This window comes from Sinohyriopsis cumingii, unplaced genomic scaffold, assembly GCF_028554795.1.
Source record: "Sinohyriopsis cumingii isolate HCF-2022 unplaced genomic scaffold, ASM2855479v2 utg002596l, whole genome shotgun sequence".
Taxonomy (NCBI): domain Eukaryota; kingdom Metazoa; phylum Mollusca; class Bivalvia; order Unionida; family Unionidae; genus Sinohyriopsis; species Sinohyriopsis cumingii.
In genome coordinates, this window is record NW_028316253.1 from 314,096 (window position 1) to 337,968 (window position 23,873).

Below are 23,873 nucleotides of genomic sequence, written 5' to 3' on the forward strand. Positions count from 1 at the left end.
TATTACAACATGTTAAGCAGTGTAAAGTGTTATACATTGTAAATCTCGAACAAAGCCATCCGATGGAAAGATGCCTTCATAAAATTAAAATTATATGTAGTCATTTATAATTTGTTTTTAACAGAGACTTACCTACAGAAGTACTACAAGTCAGTATATTATTCATTACACTACTAAGATCATAGAAAGTTCCAGCTGCAAAGAGCACCTCGAGATTACTAACAAGCTAATGTCAAGGAACAAATCCACACCAATTCCAGCTACCTTCTCTCCAGTCGACCTTCCGAACATGTTTGCAAATTACTTCCGTGACAAAGTACAAACCATCAGACACAAGCTTGACACCACAATTCAATTGACTCGTCATCACCATACAGTTTGGATACAGAATTTCATCGGCAACCATTAGCAGCATTTGAACCTGTCTCCATGGATTTCATACGTACAATCCTGATGAAGAGCGCACCAAAGTCATCTGAACTTGATCCAATTCCAACATCACTGCTGCTTGAGTGCTTAGATCAGTATTGCCTTCCCTAACTCGGGTTAACAATACCTCTCTCTCATCAGGGGAATTCCCATCATTTTTCAAATCTGCCACTGTAAAGCCTCTGCTGAAGAAACCAACACTAGACCATACCGATTTAAAGAACTACCGCCCAGTTTCTAATCTCCCATTCGTATAAAAAATCTTAGAAAAAATTGTTTTATCCTAGCTTGTATCTCATCTGAATTTAAACAGTCTTTTTAGCAATGTACAATCTGCATATCGCCCTTGACACAGTACTGAAACTACTCTTCTAAAAGTAGTTAATGACATTCTCTCTGCTTTGGATAGCGGAAAGATTACAGTCCTCGCCCTCCTTGATTTGTCTGCAGCACACCTCCCCGCTGCTCTGTACCCTACACTGGCTATCCATTCGATCCAGAATCAAACACAAATTTTGTTCTCTGTGCTACGTTTCACTGATGGACTCTAGTCCCACATACCTATCCGACCTCACCCATGTGTAAACACCAACAAGATACTTACGCTCTTCTTCTGACAATCATATACTCATTATTCCCACTATGAAAACAATGTCATATGGACAGCGTTCTTTTCCATACTAGGGCCCAGCAACGTGGAATGAATTGCCCACTGAACTTAGACACAAAGACACAGTGATCCCATTCAAGAGTGATCTCAAAACTCACTTTTTTCGACTGCAAGAACAAACTTAAAGACCTAATTATGTTTCCTACCTTTAATATCCTCAGAATGTTTTTTATGTTTTCTAATTTCATGGTGTTTGTGTTTGTAATCATATCATTATATGTTTTTTATCTTATAGATGTTGTTTAATGTTGTAAAGCGCTTAGAGCTGCTATAGATTAGGCGCTATACAAAGACCTCATTATGATTATTATTATTAGCAAGGATAAGACGTTGCTTGGTTTAGATTAGTAACCTTCCATTCCAGTGTTTGTTTCTTTTAATTTAAAAAATTGAACCCTGGTCGCAAAACATAAATGGAAATATAAGATCAACAATTTGGTTATAGGTCTGGTGTATTATATTCTAAGCAAACGCTGGAAGAGAAGTTACTTACATATACCCTCCAGAGTGTATTAATGTTACATATTTGGTTACTATTTAATACAATATTTATAAGATGCCAGTTCAAGCTAACTACAAGTTTAGATCCCTTTCTGTATTTCGTCAATTATTTATTATAACCTTCCAAAACACTATTTGGATTTTGTGAATGGGGTCAAAATTATTGGAAACGTTTACTGCATTAAGCACAGATGGAATAATATTGAACAAAGATTTCTGTAGAAAAGTCAAGTTTGAAATACATGTCAAGCAGATTTTATCAAAATTATACAGGTAGTAGGAGCAGTAGTGCCCATAACAGTGGCATTAGTAATGTTTTAATGTTATAAATTTTGTTGTGGGAGCAATATGATGTTATATGGAACAAATGAACGGCTAAGATATTTATTTGTGGAGACGATGACAGTATTCGTTCAGATAGTACTAGAAGTAGTAATAGTCAAATAGTGTATTTTACCCGTAACACTATCAACGTCCATTCATCACCACGTAGGGTCATGCCACCACTATTCACTCCTATTTGATAATAGCTTGTGTTAATCGACACAAATGTGGCACTGTTATTTCGCACTTCAAACAGAGTTCTGAAAAATAAATAGCCATCGTTAGGTTAAGCAAAACGTTTTATTCAACTTTATTTTTATCAGTCTCGTTAACAATAAAAATGTAACATTTATATAAACGACAACACCACTCCATCGCGTAATCTGAAAAGTATGATTCAAAGGCATATTGTGTTAGGCAGCTCAGAATGTTTTTAATAAAAGCAATTATCACGCGATTATCTCAAACGTCCTATGTTCTTCGATAATTATCACGTCTGTACTCATTGTTTTTCTCGTCAACGACTCTTAATTCACCTAAGGTTTTGTTAGTCATACAGAATGCTCTCATCAAAATTGGCAACTTTTCTTTCTTTAGGAAGCACGCTTAGAAAGGATAGTTTCTTACTGTGAAAACATCGAATGGAGAAATGATGAGAAAATTCACCCAATGATATTGCAAATGAAGACCCTTTTTCAGATCATATTTGGGGTTTTATTTCTTCATAATAATGATGCAGATACAAACACTTCATAACAATGTGGAAGTTCTCATTTGCAAATTTCCATACCTATGGCATCATACCGAAAACCATTTTTACATGTCCATACAATTCATCTCTAGGGACTGTACTAATATGCAAATTTAAACATTTTTAAGAAGCACATTGTGTGACTATTCATTTAACAGCTCAAGCACCTCCAAAAATGCTGTTACAACGGATACCCAGAAGAAATGTCGTAAACATTTAAGGAATTATTCTTGAATAACAAAGGTTTGAGTTTCAGTCAGGACAACAGGAAAACTAATAAGTTCAAATGCATCAGTCTTGAGAAAATGATTAAATGTTGCCATCATTAAGAGAACAATCGTTCTCCAGATAAAATATAAATTGTAGCAGTTATAAGGAAAACTTCTCCTATGTGAAAAGCAAATGCCTATTAACGATTTTCAAAAAGTACAGATTCACGGCTGAACATGACCTTTACACAAATTAATAACTAATAACACAAGCTCAGTTATCAAGTTACATGGTCGCCTTTACAGATTATTGCTTCACCTGGCATGCTCGAGTTCCGTGTAAGTATGCCAGAAGTTTGCTTCTGTCTGCAACTAATAAACAAGCATAACTATAATGCATGGTAGCAGTAGTGCCTATCGTCTGATCCACTCCTTATCTATCTTGCATGGAAACAGTAGTGTACATTGTTTGAACGCTGCATTCCCTTTTTTATCTTGCGTGAATATAGTAGTGTGCGTTGTCTGAGCCCTTCATTTCCAAAACCAATGTTTTCGTTGTTATTTCTGTTTCCTGCGACTGAGCTCTGTGCGGCATCTATCATCTTACAACTATAATCATGCCACCAGAACCTAACCAGGTAGTATAGTTAGGCTTGTTTAATTTTAGTAACTCGTATTGTTCGGAGTACTCGATAACACGAATAACCTGCGGGGGTGGGGTGATAATTAGACTCGCTTTGTAAATTATCATAGTTCTGTAATGAACATGGTTAAAAACAATAATATACTTTACCAATCGGATTTGCCATTTTTTCATCACCTTGGTAAATTTTGTTTGAAGTATTATTTACTTAAAGGAAAAGCCGCAGAATTATGTAATGCAATTATCTCACTCTTCCATGTTTCATACGACATAATGCATCTTCAAGGCCTTATATTAGAAGGTGAGGGATCACAGAAGCTGGTACGTAAGTTAACTGTTATCACACAAATTAACCAAATCATTAAATCAGTTGCGCCAGAAACTTTTACTTTGTATATTATAATATATTTTTTTTCAATTAGCAAAACTTACACTACATAAATGAAACCTATAATATGTCATATAATAAATTATACATATATACACTATCTGAGAAGTTGGCAGACAATTTGTTTTAAAAGGAAGAATAAAAGGGCAAGTCTATTCATATTTTTAAGTTTCATGCATAATTGTATACGTGTCTTGGACACTGTCCGTATTTCGCAGGTTGACACGTTTTTCTGAAATATGTCGGTCGACTTAAAATGTTTGTATCTGCATATGTGAACACCTAAGTGTTTCATTTTTGCAGATTTAATTTCTCATACAGTAGTTTCGCAAGTTTACATCAAAAATGCGTAATATAGCATAATGCAATATATTCCTCTTCAAACCATTAATTTTTATTTTTACTGGATAAATTTGGGGTAAATATGGAATGCCTTTACTAGATTTTGTGTTTTTGTTTCTTCGTTTGTATCCTCTGGGTGGGCTTGATCAACACACTTTTCGAATCACCGTAAATATGGCATGTAACCTTAATTTAATCTTTACAGGCTTAGAATTTAATGACAGACTCTCGGTCATGCATAACTGTCTATTGTCTTACCTTAGATTAATAATTTGTGTACTCGTATATTTCTTGTGCTTTAGGGACATATTTGTCCATTATGTTGGTCTATCTCGCTAGACACAATTTCTAAAGATCTTTCTTTGTTTTTTGTAGCCATCTTTTACTGGAGCTATCTGATTCTTTTAATTTCAGTTAAACGGCATTTCCATTTTTTCGGGGGAGGGGACTAGCCATCTTTACTAAATCTTTGTATTAAAATATATTAACATATCAACATGTTATTTACTCGTATTTTAGTATCCTCGCCTACATTAATGTAAATACTATATTTCATCTTCAAATTTACTAACATATTCGATAATTTATTGTTCCTAACTGACAATGCCTTTCCATCCTTATAAGATTGTTCTTTTTTGTTGTGTTGATGGACCCTATGGCGGTTGTTTCCACTATCGTTAAAATTCAGCTTTGCAGAACTTTTGCAGTTGTTCTTTGCAAAGTCTCAGCGGATAGATTATTCCACTTTACGCACGTTTCATCTACGTTCGAATTCATTTTTAAATTCTCTTGTCTTCTCTACTTTTCATTTGCAGATACTTTCAATTTTCTCTCTTAGTAGTCACTCCAGTAAAAACATTCGACGTTGTGCTCTGTTTTAAACTCTAAGACGTTGGATAGAGCTTTGCTTTCTTTATTGTTTTATTCTGCTTTATTGTAATTAATCTTCACGTATCCTTTTAAACATTACATGAATGTATGAATCTGTTTTATTAATCTGCAGTGAATAGTTATCGGAATTTAAGAAGTCACTATTACCAAAGAACTGTTTGAACCAGCAGCCATATTATTTGTTAGTTCTTCTCATTTATAACGTTAATCTTTCTTCAATATTAGCACTAACAGAAGCATTTAATATTTCAGCTGTATCAATCTTATGTTAAAATTACTTCTATATTTGAAGGGATGAACTATTATTATTTTAACTGTATTTTCCACGTCGATGCCCTCTAAATAAGGCAGTAAACATTTCATCAATATTGGAAAGAAAACGTAAATGAAACAAGTATCAGGGACACTGGAAATTATTTATAGGACGTTATAGAATCTTGCGAAAATTATGTTTAACTGCACATTTATTTAATTTTTCATTTTGCTAGCAATTGGTATCTTTGTATTATTAAATATAATTGTATGCGAATTTTCATAAAATGAACATTTGCTATTCCTCAACTTTTCCACTAAACTGTTTTGTCCTCGTGGTGTTTTGATATTTCCTTTGCATTCAGCCTTTTCGCTATGAGAGCAGTGTTTACAAAACATTTATCTTTTCTTGAAAATTCATCTGATAACCTTTGCGCATTGCACTTTGTACAAGACAATTTGGTAACTTTCCACTATGACACAATATTGTTTAGAATAACCTTTGTTTCATCGACCATTTAGATACGTATGTATATATTGACAAACATTATTCCAATAAGGATTTTTTTTCTCACTACATTTAGTATTAATTAGTTGGTCACAATTAACGGCTTTCAGTTCTGCTTATTCGTAAATTTTGGTGACTATTAGTTACTTACTTTGACGTTCAGTACATATTACTGCTATTAGCAACCTCAGCTAAGTAACTATTAATAACTTATCCCAACTTGGATTATTGATTGAAGGGAAAGTGAAATCTTTAGGAACATGTCAAAAACAAACACACCAAAGATAGAAAATAAGTAAACTAAAAGCAACAAATTATATGCCTGCATTTACATAAGCAGAGAAAACACCGGGCAGATAAAACAACCCAAAAATTGTATTAATACTGATGAACGAATTATGGCCTAATCATATCTATTCATTCAATCTTGCAATTGGTGTAAATAAAACCATCCGTAACACATCAGTGTGCATTGAGACACTTATCGGTATTTATCGCGGCTCTTGAGTTCCGGTCAGCTGAAGGACCTTTTTGGCAATATGTACATAATATTCCAGTATCAAGTCGTGTTTGACAATTTCTAAATAAACAAGAATTAACACAATTCTGCCTTTATAATCACAACAAATTTCGTGGCTGCATAGGGCTGTTCTATTCGAAACAACAAACACATCTGATGAACTTCCACTCATATCTTTATATGAACGTTTCAGTTGCTTTTAGCCATATGGCTCGACTTGAACATCCCTGGATTTTTGCATGCGACTCTCACGTGATGCACAAAAGTAGGAATCTATAAATTACAAGTAGGACTATTTCGAATTATCCGTTATATTGGACTCTTCGATCAGTTCATTTAACGCTTGAGTAGAAGGGAATAATAGCCAATGACATTTGCTCGCTTTGGAGTGCTGGTTTGGGTGAAACTGATGAAGCTCGCATAATCTACATTGAAAATTGTCCAGAATACTCTCAGTCAATCCGTCTATTATGCAATTTTGCGATTTTCTAACGTCACTTGATAAATTCCAGGGCCCTCTACTCAAGTCACACGATCATGGCATTAAATGCTTTCAAACGTGATGCAGTATAGGAGAAGGAACCAATATTTCGCACTAAAAGTCGTTGTGCACAGTTTAGTGGCTCCAGATGTTCATTACCTATGACCCACTGGAAGAATGGCATGGTTTCGATATGGATTGCACAAAAGACGTCCAGCGTGTGATGGCTGTTCGAAGCCATCTATAGATTATGAGAAGAGTGTTGGCATTATAGATTAAAGCGTGTCGCCTAGAATTTTGAATGAGACTGCATAGCCTGTGCGACACCAGAAGAAGTCAGAGAGACCGTTCATACTTCCACGTGAGGCTGGACCATCGATAATGTCAGGGCACACCTTGGTGAGTATTCAAAGACCGTCTGCGTTGTGAGCTGTACGTTCGAATTATTCTTCCGTTTTTTGGAGACGCGAGTATATCACACCGTCGCCAAGTTGAACCTCGCCTGTGCCTTGATAAATTTGGTGAGCACACGCTTTCACACGGCCTACGCTATCGCTGAATACAGTGATCGGTGGAACGTCTGCGGCATGATCATGCATTCGTTTAACCATATGGCTGAGATAATAGCCAAAGCTCAGAACGAGGTTTTTCGTCAGGGCAGGTCATCAGCTCATCACAGAGGGCAATACCTCTGTAGGGTCTTTGTAGGCGTTGATGTTGGGGTCCTTACACTTCAAACATCATCGGGAAGATGCTGACAAACAATTCGGAAAACTTGGTATTTATTGTTCACGTTGAGGGCTTGCTCTACAGTGCTCTGGCATGAAATGCAATTCGCAGGGATGTTGTAGAGGTCTTGCTTTTCCACGATCCTGCAAATTCACTCGAGCTCGCTGTGTTGAGATATTATATAGAAGAGGATCGCTGCGTATGGCGAGACGTTGTTGGCTGAAACGTCGCAACGTTCTCAGCGACCGAGAAACATGTGACATAAAGGCCTACATATAGCATCTCGTCGCAGATGTAATCCCATGGCAAAACTACAGACAGACGCGAACATGCAATCAGATCCCAGCTTATTGCAATACTCATTCCTCAGTATTAGTTATATGCTAGAAGTGGGGTCGCTGAAATTTATTCTTTTTGTTATGACCACCGTCACACTGAGCTGCTCTGTGATGTAGCAGTTCACGTCATCTTGAGGAATTTGCTTTTATAAGACGTGCGATCTTAGAGTCATCCGAACCGCCGTCTATTTGCAGTAGTTACAGCTGATAAAGAATGGTCGGGTTATAGGAGCAGGGAAACTCCTGGAGGCTCTTGGTCAAATACGTTTACAAAAGGATACCTAATCTAGACAACACGCAGGAGTCACACGTTGCACCAACACCACTGTTCATTTGGTCGGAAGCTAAAGTAGGCGCTCACGAGCTTTCTGGAACTAGAAGGTCGTATAGATGCAGTCCGGTCGCTTAGTCACCTCAGTACGACCAATCGGTATAAGAGCACAAGCATACCATCGAGAATCAGTCGAGATAGTGGTCCATAATACTTCGAAGAGAGCTCGTATCTCAAATGGTAGACGTCAATGGTGTGGTATAGCGCCATCTCATGTTCACATATGCATGTAATTTTTATGGAGTCTTTGTAAAGCTGCTCCCGAAATGGCTTTGATGTAGCGATGGCTTGTCAAACATATGTTGTGCCTTGCTTCAGAATGTCGATATGTTATATTTGAGCCAGAATCTGCGAAATGTTTCTGATAAACACTCCAGTGGGGTATAAACTTACCAACAGCAATGTAGGAACTGCATAACTAGTGTGTGTATTGCAGTGTTTTCCCCGAGATCAGATCATGGGGAAACAGGATATAATCTGTTTTCTTGACCTCGAAAAGGAAGAAGCGATGCGACCTGGCTGGGTCGCCGGTCACACTTGTAGATACCAGTGGAAGAGGACTGGCAGCTTCCACGTGATGTGGATATATGCCATGACAACATAAATTCCATAAAGGCTTGGCGGACTTGTACCACGGTCTTACTGGTCTGCGTGCAAGCCATAAATAACGCAATTGCGGTGTTGTCTGAACTGGCCAAATCTTGTAGATATCCTCAAGGTATTCTTGCACTGACTCTTTCATTAACATTTTACATAGTCACACTCGGACAACGACTCGAAGTCGCTGATGGGATTTGTATACGATGTGGGTGAACTTTTTTCTTTGGAGAAGTTTGACTAAGATCTACAACGCCATTTTGAGAACTTGGCGGTCTATTTAAATTATTTGATACAACTCAAGTAGAGCTCCAAGTTCGCCTACATATTAGTCATACAGATATAATGTATGTTCACACCTCTATTGAACGCAACCAAGCAAATTAATTTTCTTCCTCTACCTAGTTGTTATCTATAAAGACTAGCACTAAATGGATTGCCTCCACATGGTATGCATAATGCCTAAATTGCTATACAACTCTTTCCGCACCCTTTACATGGATGTCCCATTCTCCTCCCTCCTTCTCAGCCTATGCGTGTAAACTGTACGACTATGCGTGTAAACTGTACGACACATGGTAATCAAACTCTTCTGGTATTTCTCCGTTAAAAAGGTGAGACACAAGCGCAGATGTTTTCAGCTTTATATGTGATGGATGGACTGATTATCTGAGGCATATTAATATATGATGGTTGCTTAGATTATCATTATTATCTATCTGATGCATATTAATGTATGAAGGTAGTTTAGCATATTATTATTATTAGTAGTAATAATAATAACAATAATAATAATAGTAGTAGTAGTAGTTAATTTTACCTCGCGTAAGTTCCATTGTATTTTACCCAAAAGGATATGGTCCATGAAGTCCCATCAAATGTAGTAATCTTTGTATGTGAGCAGTGTTTCCCGCCAAATGTAATATTACCATTTATCGGTTTTGCTGCAGTAGGTATACCAGAAACAGAAATTTGAACACACTCGTCGGTTGTTGCATTTAATAAGGGTTTCTCGTATCCTTTATCGGTAGAATCTGTGACCTGACAAGTATCATTGCAAAAGGAGTCTGATTTACTTGCATTACAAGTATTTGACGTACTAATGTCAGCAAATTGAGCCAAGTCTGTCCAGATTGCAGTAGTAACACAAGAAATGAATACAAGTACCACACAAAAAGATTTTTCCATCGCTAAACGCAAATTTTAAATAATAGTTACACAACGAAAATGCTCATTAATATTCCATGAATATATTATGTTTGGTATTAATGTCAATACATAGATATGAAAACATCTGTACGAGGAGTAATCTTTACTTTAATATTTCACTCCCAATCACTGAATTGATTTAAGATATCACAACGATTTCAGCTCATCTTGAATAGACAATTCATGAAATGTTGCATATGAAAGGTTACGTGATCTGTAAGCAACATCGATCCAGGAGGAAGATATTTTTCCAAAGTCCAGAACTACACAACGATTTTTTCTCCCTTATCAATGGCACATTAAACTTCCGAGAAGCTATATTCACGTGAAACGGTTGATTACTCCCTGAGTAGAGAAGTACATGCTTCTTTCATCTGAAATAATAATAATAATAACAATAATAATAATAATAATAATAATAATAAATTCGTGTTTCGGAGCAAATCCAAAGAAATCTAAGACATTAATTTTAACCTGAAGGGAAGTGATTTTCGATCTGCAACCAAATATATAATAGAAGCTATGTTGGGGTTTGCACCGAGACAAGGAAATCCCAGTCAACGGGTTATATTACTCTACTCTCTACGAGGCTCTATAGTTTCTAGCGCTTGAACACGTTGACTGAGGCGACCTAAAAGAGACAACGAGATTGAGATAAGGAAAGAAAGGTTAGTTAAGCAGCTAGATTTCTCTGACGCATAGGTGAGAATACGATATATTACCTTACAACATAATACCACGTGACCTATATAATTTGTGTTTGCAGGTAGTACAGCTGAATGTTCATTGGAAATTAAATATGGTCTTGATAGGGCACCTCCAAGATATATTTATAAAGGCATGAACACTTTTTGTTACACACTATAGCAGATATAAGCTTAGGAGGTTTGTTCTCCTATCATTGTCGTTTTAATCGCTGAATAAATAAAAGGTTCAATGCATGCTATATGATTGCGGTATAAATATAATATTCATTACAAGAAAGTGCAGCTGAAAGGACGAAAAATAAAGTTTTTCACTGATTATATGAAACAAAAATGGATGGTAAAATATCTTCAGTGGAACTGTCTGCTAGTGACTTGTCATGACCATACTCTCTTATGAGAGTGTGCAAGTCATTTCACTGATTTCTTCTTCACGGTGTACATCTGCACTTTAGTCCCTACGACATATATTTTGGCCAAGTGACTGTTAATGAGCGCAATAGAAACTATGCATTACAACAATATTTATAACTGGTAAGAGAACCTAGATTGCATTGTGGTAATTTCTAATATGTAAAATATTTCATAAACATTTATTTTTTTGTATTAGTTTCTAAAACTTTAAACCAAATTGACTAAATCTTAAACGTTTTGATTCAGGACTCATTAAAGCCATGGTCTTTTCGTCGTGACAGGGTAAATATTAGCATGGCAGAGGAAACATTTTTTGTTAGTCCTCTCTGGGCTAAGCTGATTCAAATTCATACACTGAGTACAAACCGATGTGAGTTCGATACAATCGCCATTGCTTAACAGTTACGGTGCGTCAGTCATTCATCATTTGTGCCTATTCTGTCTACTTGTCAGTGCAGAACATGTTGCAAAAGGAGGCCAACTTTGCTTTATACACATTGTATACTTGGTACTAAAATGGGTCCACATTGTGAAAACATTGTTGCAGACAGTGGGGTTCTTGTTCATGGCCTCTTAGATGCACATGTAAGGAGACTCAATGGTTCTATACTAAATTAAGAATCCGTTGTTTCACACCAAACTCTGATTTCTTAATTGTCTTCGTGTTTACACTGACACTTTTAGGAAATCTAGGCATTATTTTAACGTGGAGAAATGCTCCTTTGCAAGTATCTATCTCACATCATGATGTACTAGACTAGTGATAAGTTTAAAGCCTCGCATTCCTCTTCCTAAAGCATATTATCAACCGTCTATTGGCAAGTTCTATGCATGTACACTGTTAGAATTAAACAGCTTATTTCAATTTAGAACTGAGAAAAAATATATTATCAATATTATGGTGACTTTATATATTAATAATAAGGAAATAATTTAAATTAATTACTTGATTCGTGAAAGGCAAATCACGGTATCATTTTTCAAAAGCCTGTATAATAATAATAATAATAATAATAATCGGACCTTCCAAGGTCATCCATACAATTAAATCACCTGTCATTGAAAGGTTATATTCTCCTTCTGCGTATGGCAACACTTCAGAAGAAATGAATCTGTATGAAGCAGTTACCTTAGAAGATTCAACTCACTCTTCAGGACAACTCTAGCCCGACCCCCGACCCTTTTGTAAATTCATTTTACTTTCATATGTTGATCATATAAATTTTAGTCATTTAAGAGAGTGACCTAATCTGTCTCAGTAAATCACATTTATGACATTTTGTAAACTATTTGATCATAACTGACCATAAAACAAACTTGTTATCAACAATGTAAGGGGAAATAACCTCACAGAAATGCGAACGGCGTCGAGTCAGTTAATCTCCGTGTCTGAATGCAATGCAGTTTCTGTTTATTTGCTCAAGCTCACAAAGTGCTGCTCCAATTACACCTTCTGTGGGTACACACAATCAAACGGATGGAAACTTATATTTTCATATGTGAGAATATAAGAATGAAACAAGTATGAAACGTATTACGCCAATAAGTTTATATATTGCACACTTAAATAAATCATAGAAACTTAAATATGTATTTATCATGTGGTCTAGAATCGTACTGTACCTAAGACTCCATCAGACAACATTCCTGCAAGAGGGCATTTCTTGAGGGAGTAGGCAATATTAGGTGTACTACTTCACATGATGTCGGTGATAAGAGGAAACGCATACTATCCAAAATTAAATCTTTGTAATTAGCAAAATGAAGTTCCAAAGGTGACCACTACTGGTCTCAAAAATGGAAAGCAAGCAATTAACTTGTACTAGTATCTTCGGACACGGTTCACGTGAACGTGAACGTATTAACCCAATTTTGGTTTATGTGGATTTTAAAAGCCATATGAGAGAGCAATTTAATGGTAAGGTACCGCAAGTATGGTTGGACATTGCAGGTCCACAAATTGCAGAAAACTGGAAACAAAATGGAAACATGGTTGCTCCATAAATTGCAAGCACATGGATACAAAACATAAATAAAGACTTCAAGCCGCAGTAACAACCATATGAGATATTACTATAAATAGTAATATACGAATTCGCATGTGTGCATATTTGCAGTAAAGTATAGACGAATTCACAAATGAAAGAAAAAAAACAAGAAATAACATGGCTTTGTAGTGATTTCCCTTTAAGTGTGAAATGAAACGAAATAAAAAATAACTTAAAAAAGTTCATGGCTTTGTTTTGCTTAGGAGAATCCTATACAAACACGAGGAGAATAAATACATCATACATTTTATGCATAAAAACAACCAAGAAAACCCCAAAAAAAATCTTAATGGTATTTGGAGTTTAATTACAGACGGACCATGACAGCGAACAGTCATCCTAGCTCAATAACCCAACGTTGATGTTGATTACTACATGTATAATTATCTTTCATGGAAGGATGTTGAAGCAGGACAAAATATTAATAAATGGAAGGCTGTTGAATCAGGACAAAATATTAAACAACCGTTCGGTCCATATCTAAACCAACCTGGTGAAATCAAGGAGGAGACTGAGTGTATGATATATATGTACTTGTATTTATCCGCTTGTTGGGACTATTGATTTCATTTAAAATGTACATTTACCTCACTGTGTAAAGGAAACTTACTTTTTACCGGGCGACTAAAAACCACTTTGCAACTTTGCCTAGCTTATTCCGTTCATTTTCAGCCTACATTTTGTTCTGTTAGGGTAGTTCAGTAGTTAAGGAGTTGCACAACTACGTGGGGGTACCGGGTTTGATACGAAGACGAAGCCTGATTGGCTGCGTCGTTTTCTTAGGCAGGACACATTGCTACCACTACTCCCTCCCATCCCCTACCACGAAAGCAAAAAAACAAAAACCTAACCAAAGCCACTAGTCAAAATATCTTACAGAAGGGAGACACACACACACACACACACACACACACCCGTTTTGCGTATTACTGACATCTCACCTCTGTCCGTTTGGGTTCGGGTCACGCGCACGGCCAATATGGGTATTTAAGAAAGCTTGCCAGTAGCTTCCCGTGGGTATGTGGTTCTTGTTGGGGTTCTCTCGGTTTCTTCATCCGCCAGATATAGTGGCCGATATGTATAGCCTATAACGTGCTGAAAATCCCAATACAACAACAACATCTTTACAAGCCGGACAAAGTAGTGACGGTATGACATCAGAATACATTTATCGTTGTTGACAGATAAATGAACACCGTAAGAAAAGACGGAGAAGGAGACGGCCATACCGCCAAGTACCTGACAGTTTCAACAGTCTCAAAATGTCACTACTGCCCAACATAGGTCATTCAACGGAATTTCAGTTAGATCATTCCTGTGTTCTGTGGCACAATAACTCAATTTCCGATCGATTCCCAATTTACCTGACTTATATGGTAGATTTATTCATGAATACATCGATCGTAATAAGGCATGATAAAGGGGTGACAGCTGGTGGAGCAAATAAAATATAGAATAAATCAAAGATATAATTTAAAGAAAATAAATGACTCTTAAGTTGAAAACGCGAAAAATACCTAATCATGAATAAAGTAATATATTTTTTGGTGTGTCGCTTTTAATTTCTAACTTTCCTTGGTCGATATTCGTCACGGAAGTAGGGAAGTGCAGATTGATAAGCAGGCACTTAAAATATATGTTTGTTGGGGGAGGGGGTGTTTCAAAGTAAAGGTACAAAGTGAATCATAAACAAACCTCTAATTTAGATGTTGTTTGTAATAGTTCTTTTCCTTTAATTTATATTTTTATATATGATTTTTTTTTTTCTTTGAGGAGGGACGAAAGTCGATTTAAATGTATCCCCTTCTCAGCAAATATTCACTGATCTCTTGGATATCAGAAAAGTAGGTCAGTACTTACACTGCATAGGTACCGACCTATCTATCTACATACCTGTGTGCCTGCACATACATACATACATACATACATACATACATTAAGAGGTTAGTGTTAGGACTGGTCGGCCTGGTCTTAGAATAATGTGACTATGTGGGACATCATGCTACTTGTCTGCGGCATGATGCCCCAGTGCATCACTATAAACTGCCACACTGCAGACATCGCAGCGATATGACTGAAAATCTACATTAACAATCCAAATCACACATTTTGTAGTCATTTGCCTGTTCGTCTGCGTCGTTTGTTAGGCATGGCACTTTACACATATAGCTCTTCCACCCCCATCCCATCCCAAAAGCAAAGAAAGAAAAACCTTGTAACATCTCATATATGTCCGCGTGGGTTTGAGTCACCAATAGCTTCCAGTGGGTCAGAGATTCTTCCCGGGGTTTTCTCCGGTTCTCCCTTCACCAGATAAAAAGGACACCATGTATGGCCTGTCATGTGCTGACATTAAACCCACAACAACAACCTTAACGCCTGCTTATCTCAACCAAACCAAACATATTTTTGTAAGTCTCATGATACATGCCAAATGTTTCTCAGCTGCATATCGACACAGAAGATATATAAGCTCTCTCTCTCTCTCTCTCTCTCTCTCTCTCTCTCTCTCTCTCTCTCTCTCAGGGGCCCCGAGTTGCCGAGTGGTCTAAAGCTCACCGTTCTGGATCATTGCCATCTCACCTCTGTCTGCGTGGGTTTGAGTCCAAGGCTCGTCTAGCGTGGGTACGTGGGAACGCCTCCAGTAGCTTCTCGTGGGTCGGTGGTTTTTCCCTGGGTTTTCCAGGGTTCTTCCTCCACCAGTTATACTGGCCGCCATGTATAGCATATCTTGTGCTGAAAAATGGCATTAAACAACAACAACAACAACTCTCTCTCTCTCTCTCTCTCTCTCTCTCTCTCTCTCTCTCTCTCTCTCTCTCTGTATAGGCTGTGAATCAATGAATCGTAGCAGACAAGTCTATTGTGGGTCATTAATTATGAAAAATAACATAATGAGTTTCTATCCTCTTGTTTTTAATACAGACATTAAATTATAAGAATTACAAGAAAATCATTTCAAGGAGATAGTATCGTTTTAAAACGACAGTATTCAAGATCAAGGAAAATAGAAAAGAAAGACTATAAATATAATGAATGAATTGCCTTAAATATGGATGTAATATCGGTCCCGGTTGGTATGATGGCATAGAAATGGTTGGTTGATATTAATTATAACAGGTTAATAAATTATGAATCCAACAGTCTTGCGATGAATACATGACAAATGTATAATGTTGGAATTTGTGTATATTAGCCGCGAGCAATAGTATGGAACAAGATAAAGTCACCAGTTGCTACTATAACTTCAAACCCACATTCTAATTTCGAACGCCGGTGAGTTGTTTCAGAGGTCTGGGAGACATTTGCGATCGATTGCTCGCATAAGGTTTGACAGCTAATAAAGACTTCTTTACGAAATGTAAATGCCTGTGATTGCAAATGAAGTTTATATAAAATCTGATGTGATTTTGCAAACCTTGAATGAAAGTCCAATGACTGAATGTCAACATTAGTAATTCTGGGGACACTAAGATTTTAAACCTGATACTATGGTGGTTATTTGAATTTACCATTAAGCCACCATTTTGAAAACATGTCCCTACTGTGGTGAAGGGAATTTAATGAATTTATATATATATATATATATATATATATATATATATATATATATATATATATATATATATATATATATATATGATTAATATTTGATGACATAATGGCGGTTATGGGAATTTAACTCTGTAGGTTAGAATGGCGGTTATGAAATTTGAACATTATGCTCCCACTTTGAGAAAATGTCACTATAGAGGTAAAGGAAAGTTAATTTCAAAATTGTCCATAGGTTTATCATTGTGGAGCACTTTGGGATCTTATGAAAATTATTATTGTGGGTGTATATGGGAATTGAATATTGGATCCAAAACACATCCGTCCAACCATCATTACTAAAGGTAATCGAAAAACTTAGTATGGGAAAACCATGTAACTTTTAAATCCAAGCTGTTCTCCGTGATCTTAAGTCTAAGGATTTTTGTTTCTTCTTCTTTCTTTATAGTTTAAGATGGTGCCGTCATACAGGTATACCAGGATTCCCTAGCTCTTAGATTCAAGAGGTAACTCGAGTAGCGAAGCTTCACTCATTATTAACATTATCAACAAAAGTCCATGATATATTATATAGTCGTCTCCAGCATATATTTGGTATTCACGACACTTACTATGGTTCAAGTCCTACTTAATCAACAGGGCATACATTGTGTCCGCAAATGGAAACCATTCTAGCCCAGTTGATCCATGTTTTTATGTTCCACATGGCTCTGTTCTTAGTCCCCCTTATCTTCTTTCTATACACTCAGCCATAGAAAAACATCCGGTGTCTCACCAGTTGTACGCTGATTACACTCAGAACCAGCTTCCTAGTTGATTTTGAAGCTACCACCCAAGGCGTAGAGAGGTGCATTTCCAATGCTAAGTCATGGATAACATGTATCTCTCGGCAACCGTCCGTCTTCGGGAGACGATGGTGTAGCTACCGATTTGGGTGTCCTATCTGCACCTTCGCGAGTGCCTGAAGAGTCCTGTCATATATATTTGATTAAATTATATCGGATTTAATATATATTTATTTCAATTTAATTGTTTGTCAGTTTTAAATATTTTTTTCAAATATTTCATTACATGATATTGTAATGTAAATTTATTCACTAGAGATGATACTTTCTTTTAGAAAATAGTCTGACCTTGACTGTTAGTTTATAAATACCAAGTGTTGATCTAAATCCTGACCTTGTTTCAAAATTCGTAGCATCCACGTAAACAAGTTCTAGTTTATTTTAAAATGATTGGTTGTTGTCGAGGTCATGATGGGAATTAGTCTTTAACAAAGTTTTTATTTTATTTCTTAGAGTAAAATGATTGGTTTTCGTTAGGGTCACACTGGGTAGACGTGATCCTTAACAAGTACTTATTTTCTATAACCTTCAAGATGATCACATAACCCCATGTTTAAGTTTTACAGGACCATATAACCTCTGTTTTGGAGAATTATTCTCAGTTGCGGCTGGGCTTTTTCTTACATTAAAAGTTGTATGCTGTGCTGTTTGGAGTTACTTCAAATTATTTGGATTCAAAAGGACTAATTTTGTTATTTTTCTGGAAAATACGTGTGCTCATGTGAAATTGATGAACAAGGACAGTTTTTTTAATAAAAATGTGTTCAGCTATCAGAAACAGGAGTGATAATTCTTGTTTCTACAAGAAACTGTAGATTTCAACACGACAAATTGCAGCATACGTCATCGTCTTTCATCTTAGATTTTTCGTCGGGATTCGAACGCGAAATCAGTAGAACATTTTGTTATTAGGGCTACTATAATTTTATCATTAGATTATTCTTGGATTATTTTTAGATTTGATTCTATAAAACGGTAAGTTCATATTTTTCCATTTTTGCAGAATTTTTCCATGGAAATAAATTATTGTATATTTTTAAAGCTTGTTGTTTTCACTCTGTCTTGTGTTACTGTTTATTCGAAACTAAACACATGACATAAGAGACCGACCCTAAAGTGACAGTCTCTGTTGCATGTGCTGCAGGTTAACGTCGATGCTTGTTGAGGATGTTGTTGTTTTGCCTTCCTCTAGGCTCTCTTTTGAGCAAGATTTGTGTTTCTCGCACCCTCGGCTTTCTTAACGCCCGGTCTGACAGCTAGGCGCCAGGTGGAGCGGTCGTCAGAACAACTCTCCCAGTCATTGATGTTGATGTTGGCCGTCTTCATGTCCTTCTTGCAGACATCATTGTAAAGCAGACTTGTCCGTCCAGTCAGTCTGCTAGCTCGCCTTATAGCAGGTACGTGGGAATGGGGCCTGAGTCCATTCTCTTGACGTGGCCGAGTCAGCGAAGGTGTTTCTCGCTGAGAGAGGCACTGAGAATGGAGAACACGGTGTTCGTATTGGCGCGTTCCATAACCTCTGTGCTGAGTACTTTGTCATGCCACTGGATGTGCTGAATGCGACGCAGGCATCTCAGGTGGAAGCTGATGAGTTTCCTCTCGTGGCTCGCACAGGTGGTTCATGTCTCGCTACTGTAGAGAAGTGTGCTGACCACGAAAGCCTGGTAGACCCGCAGTTTGGTCTTCTCAGTGAGGTTGGGGTTGTTTCAGACCCTCTCGTTTAGTCTGGCCATAACTGATACTGCCTTGGCAATCCTGCCGTTCACCTCAGAATCAATTAAGAGCGAGCTGGAGATGGTTGACCCGAGGTATGTGAAGTTCTCAACAACGTCTAGGTTGTAGCCATCGATGGAGATGATGGGTCTGCAGTCTGCGTCCTGTGTCATTACGTTCGTTTTCTTCAGACTGATGGTCAGTCCAAACTCATTACAGGTGTGGAAGAGGCGGCATATCAGCTGCTGAAGTCCATATTCCTTGTGTGATGGAAAAGCTGCATCGTCGGCGAAGAGGAATTCACAGATGAGAACCTCTGTGACATTGGTCTTAGCAAAGAGAAGGGCGATGTTGAACAACTTGCCGTCAGCCCTGGTATGGATGTACACTCCCTCGTTGAAGTCTTTGAAGGTGTTCTGGAGGATCATGGAGAAGAAGATGGCAAAGAGTGTCGGCGCAACGACTCAGCCTTGCTTCACTCCGCTGCTGACTGTGAAGACCTCCGATGTTGCGCTATTGAAGCACACTGTGCTGTGCATGTTCTCGTGAAACGACTTGACGACCGCGAGCAGTCGTGGAGGGGGTGGGGCAGCCGATATTCTACAGGAGCCTGAAGAGTCCGCTCCGGGTTAAACGCCTTGGTCAGGTCTATGAAGGCAATGTAGTGAGACATCTGCTGGTCACAGCAGCTGGCGTAGTGAGATCATGTCTACAGCTCAGAAGCCACACTGGGACTCAGATGACATGTAATAAACTGAATATGAATGATGAAAAAACTAAGGTCACCCAAATCACATCTTCGCTAGACAATGTTCCTATAAAGCTATATACACCTTGACATATCGAGCAGATATTTCTGTAATTCGGGTCTTTGAATTTCATTGAATGAGGCGGCAAGCCACCGCATCCAATCAAAATTAAGTTTTTCAAATTTAAATTGAATGAACCAATAAATAAGTACGTTTCCAGTGCCGGTCCGTGTTTGTACAAATACCTTTGACTAAATTAGACCTATAATGGCGTCCCCCTGGTACGTAGTCATACTTTCGATATTAAATTTACAAAGTATCCTTATTAGGTCATTTTGCCACCACCGTTTTCGGCCGATGTACAATGCACCACGCTATTGGTTAGTTGTCATTACATACTAAGGGGGGGGGGGCAACACATGAAATCCAATAAATGTTGCTAGGAGAATGCACCGATATAGCTGTTCGATCCGCCAAGGTGTAGCTAGGGTTGTCAGAACCTTGGCTAATGAAGATGCCCACATCACTACGCAGACTTTCTCGCTCATATCCTTTACCTCAAAAACAATAAGTACCAGCAATACCAACATTAAATTTACAGTCAGTGCAAAACCTAGGTGTCACTCTCGACAGTACACTCTCATTACACCAACATCTAATAAACACATTCAAGGCTCTCCTTAGTACTTTCAAGACTGGACTATTGTAATTCACTTCGATCTGATTCTTCTCATTATCTCCTAAAGAAACTTCAAAAAGTTCGGATTATCATTAGACTATGAAGAACTGAGCACACCTCCCCGTCCTTTATGACCTTCACTGACTGCCCATTCGATCCAGAATCAAATACAAAATCTGTTCACTATGCAACATTTCGTTGACTGGCTCCAGTCCAATATACGTATCTCACCTCACTCATGTGTACACCTCATCTAAAAACCTACGCTCCTCTTTCGACATTCTCATTCCCACTGTACCCACAATTAAAACGAAGTCATATGGACAACGTTCTTTTGTATACCAGGGACCATCTACTTGTAACGCATTAACCATAGATCTTAGACACAATGACACTACGATCTCATTCATGAGCTCTCATAAAACTCGGCTATTTCGACTTAAAGAACAGATTGAAGGATTTAATAATGTTAACGTCCTTAGCTATTGTCGGCATGTTTTTGTTTTGTAATTTCGTGAATCTTAATTTTGTAATCTTGTCGTTGTACATGTTTTTAAGTGTTATATAATACTGAAAAGTGCTTAGAGCTTCTCAAGATTAGGCGCTTTTCTAAATAATAATAATAATAATAATAGTAATAATTTTAATGATTGAAATCCTTTTATCCACATTTGTGGGGAAGTTACAAACACTTGCATTTTCTTTGAATTGTTTCATTTTTTTCGGTTATAACAGGCTTGACTCTTAAATCGCCGAATATAAGTATAATACAGAAGAAACAAAAATGTTTTCCGTCGTGAAGATCTCGATGTTAACAGCCGTTACATCTCTCTACACACTGAACGTTTTCCTCTTGTTTGATGAAAACCATATTCACCTTTTTACTAAGTATTATTAGTAAATAAGAAATCCTTTGAGATCGGTAATACTATCAAGGTGATTTTCCATATGGAAAATTGGGTCCTACAAGCAGGAGATCTGCACGAATCACTTGAGGGTAAACTTAAAATTTAAATCAATTTTCCGCATTGCGTAGGAACTACAGACTGTATTCCGTTGAAATTCCTTCTTCTAACTGTTTGAGGTTGCTTGATTCTCTAACGTTCATCCATAATCGTTTACATTCCATGTATATGCATGATCATTAGCCAACATGATAGCGCGGTCTAACACACGTGTTCTTGGTCGTTGTCAATTTTCAAAATACTTTCTCTAATGGTCGAGAGTTAATCCACGGAAAAGAGTGCGACTTCCGTTATCTGAATAAATTTAGAGGACAGTCGTGTAGACGATGAAGTTTCCATAGGAAATTTAAAACTTTGCCGATCAATTGTTGTGCAGGTTGAATTTTGTCGGTTATTTCGGTAGGTGTTAATCCAGCAGATTTACTGACTGCTATCCACAGAGGAGATTACACATTGCCATGGGTAAAAGAGAGTTGCAAAATCGTTCCGCCTCAACCAAAATAGATTCTAATTAATTCATAACAAACGCAGCCGCTTTCTCCGCGGTGACCTGGAACTTTAAGTCCTTAAATTTGATGGTGTAAGAATAGACATTCGTTCGAAATTATGTGGACTTCACCTTGTTGGTCGAGTGAACAGAAAGAAAAAAAACAACCTCAACGAACATCTACAAAGTTTCTTTCTTGGAAGATCCAGACTCAGTCTTAGGAATATAATGCTGATGATGACGACGATGATTAACTTTTTCTTCCAAAACTTCACTTATAGTGCGGGGTGACACCGGATAAAATCCGTTGTAGCTGCTTATTTTTGTCGTCAGTTATTTGAACTTTTAATGATGTAAACGATTAAAGTTTGATATGACAGTACTCTATCTTTCCCTCTGGGTGGGTGAGTGTGTTTCTTTTACGGTTGTGCATCTGGTATATAAAGCAATGAATTCGACTGTTACACACTAACCAGACAACCATCATACGTTTAAACATTAGAAACCAATTAACTGAACATTTACTAAGTCTGACCATGTCAAAAGCCTCGTAAATTAGGTAGAGAAACTTGATCTACATCACGGATAAAAGAAGACTTGTGAAGTCCATCGGACTCTATACTATAGAACTGGTGGCGGGTGTATTCAAAACAGAGAAAGAAAAAGAGAAACAGATTTGCAGGAAGAATGTCACCTAATGCGAGCTGTTCGTGAATGGCTGAAATATGAACAGCTGCAGCAACATCCGTCACACGAAGAAACTGCAAGGGTAGAAGATTGGGGGAGTGAAGGTATTCTGCCTCGCGTGAGCCTGTATGTCTCCATCAACCACATGGGTGGTAACTACCACATGTGCTGTCTTGATGCAAGCAATAATTTTCTCTGAGATCAAACAAATCTTTTCATAACTAATTTAAAGATTTTAAAATGTTTTGTTTCTTTATGTTTTAAATTTGGTATTATCATTTTGTTTCCCTTTTGTCTTGGGGATAATTAGAGACTGTGTGATAAAATCGCAATGTATATGTTGCTTTGGGTGTGAGACTTGACACTCAAGTGGGGCAGAATCCGGTGGAAAGTGGAGATTACAATTAAGTATTTAAATTTCCGGCCATTACGTGAATTTGTCATCGCAAATTTCTCTTCTCGATTATAGTTAGTTTGTATCTCAGCAACTGAAGTACTTGCCGGGTGTCCTGAGACATTTCAAACATACATACATACATACATACATACATACATACATACATACACATAACAAACAATGAGACCACTAGACTAGGTGACGTAAGAAGTAATAGGAAAATAAATATACATTCAACTGGTACAAGAAAAGAGCAACTGAGTATAAATGTATATATGTCTCTTTGACCTAGCCAACGATTCCATGTTACTTATCAGTACAGCTTAAGATATAACTTCCTTGTTTACATTTGTATCTGTAAATCATGACGACAAATAATCAACAGTATTCGAACACTAAATTATGGTGAAGTTAAAGGTCAACAGAAAAAGCTATTACATCAATTTGGAGATGTATAGATTTGGAAGCCTTCGGTTTCTGTGATCAGTTATCAGTTACATCTATGCATAAAGTGATCGTG

General features: G+C 37.3%; 2 protein-coding genes across 4 annotated transcripts in view; both read right to left on the bottom strand.

Moving 5' to 3' along the window:
* Positions 1–23,873, bottom strand: part of LOC149770157 (hepatocyte growth factor receptor-like) — a 77,904-nt gene that overhangs the window by 52,311 nt on the left and 1,720 nt on the right. For 2 of the 3 annotated variants that reach the window (XM_089949319.1, XM_089949318.1), the window contains exons 2-3: positions 9,725–10,487; positions 2,058–2,184 (exon numbers count right to left, since the gene is read on the bottom strand). In XM_089949319.1, coding sequence (XP_089805445.1) covers positions 2,058–2,184; positions 9,725–10,092 — 495 coding nt within the window. In that variant the 5' untranslated portion in view covers positions 10,093–10,487. Of the gene's footprint in view, positions 1–2,057; positions 2,185–9,724; positions 10,488–23,873 lie in introns of those variants that run through there. The other variant, XM_089949320.1, reaches the window with a different exon arrangement.
* Positions 19,383–19,817, bottom strand: LOC149770158 (uncharacterized). Its single transcript, XM_089949324.1, has one exon. The coding sequence runs from the start codon at positions 19,815–19,817 to the stop codon at positions 19,383–19,385; it is 435 nt and encodes a 144-aa protein (XP_089805450.1).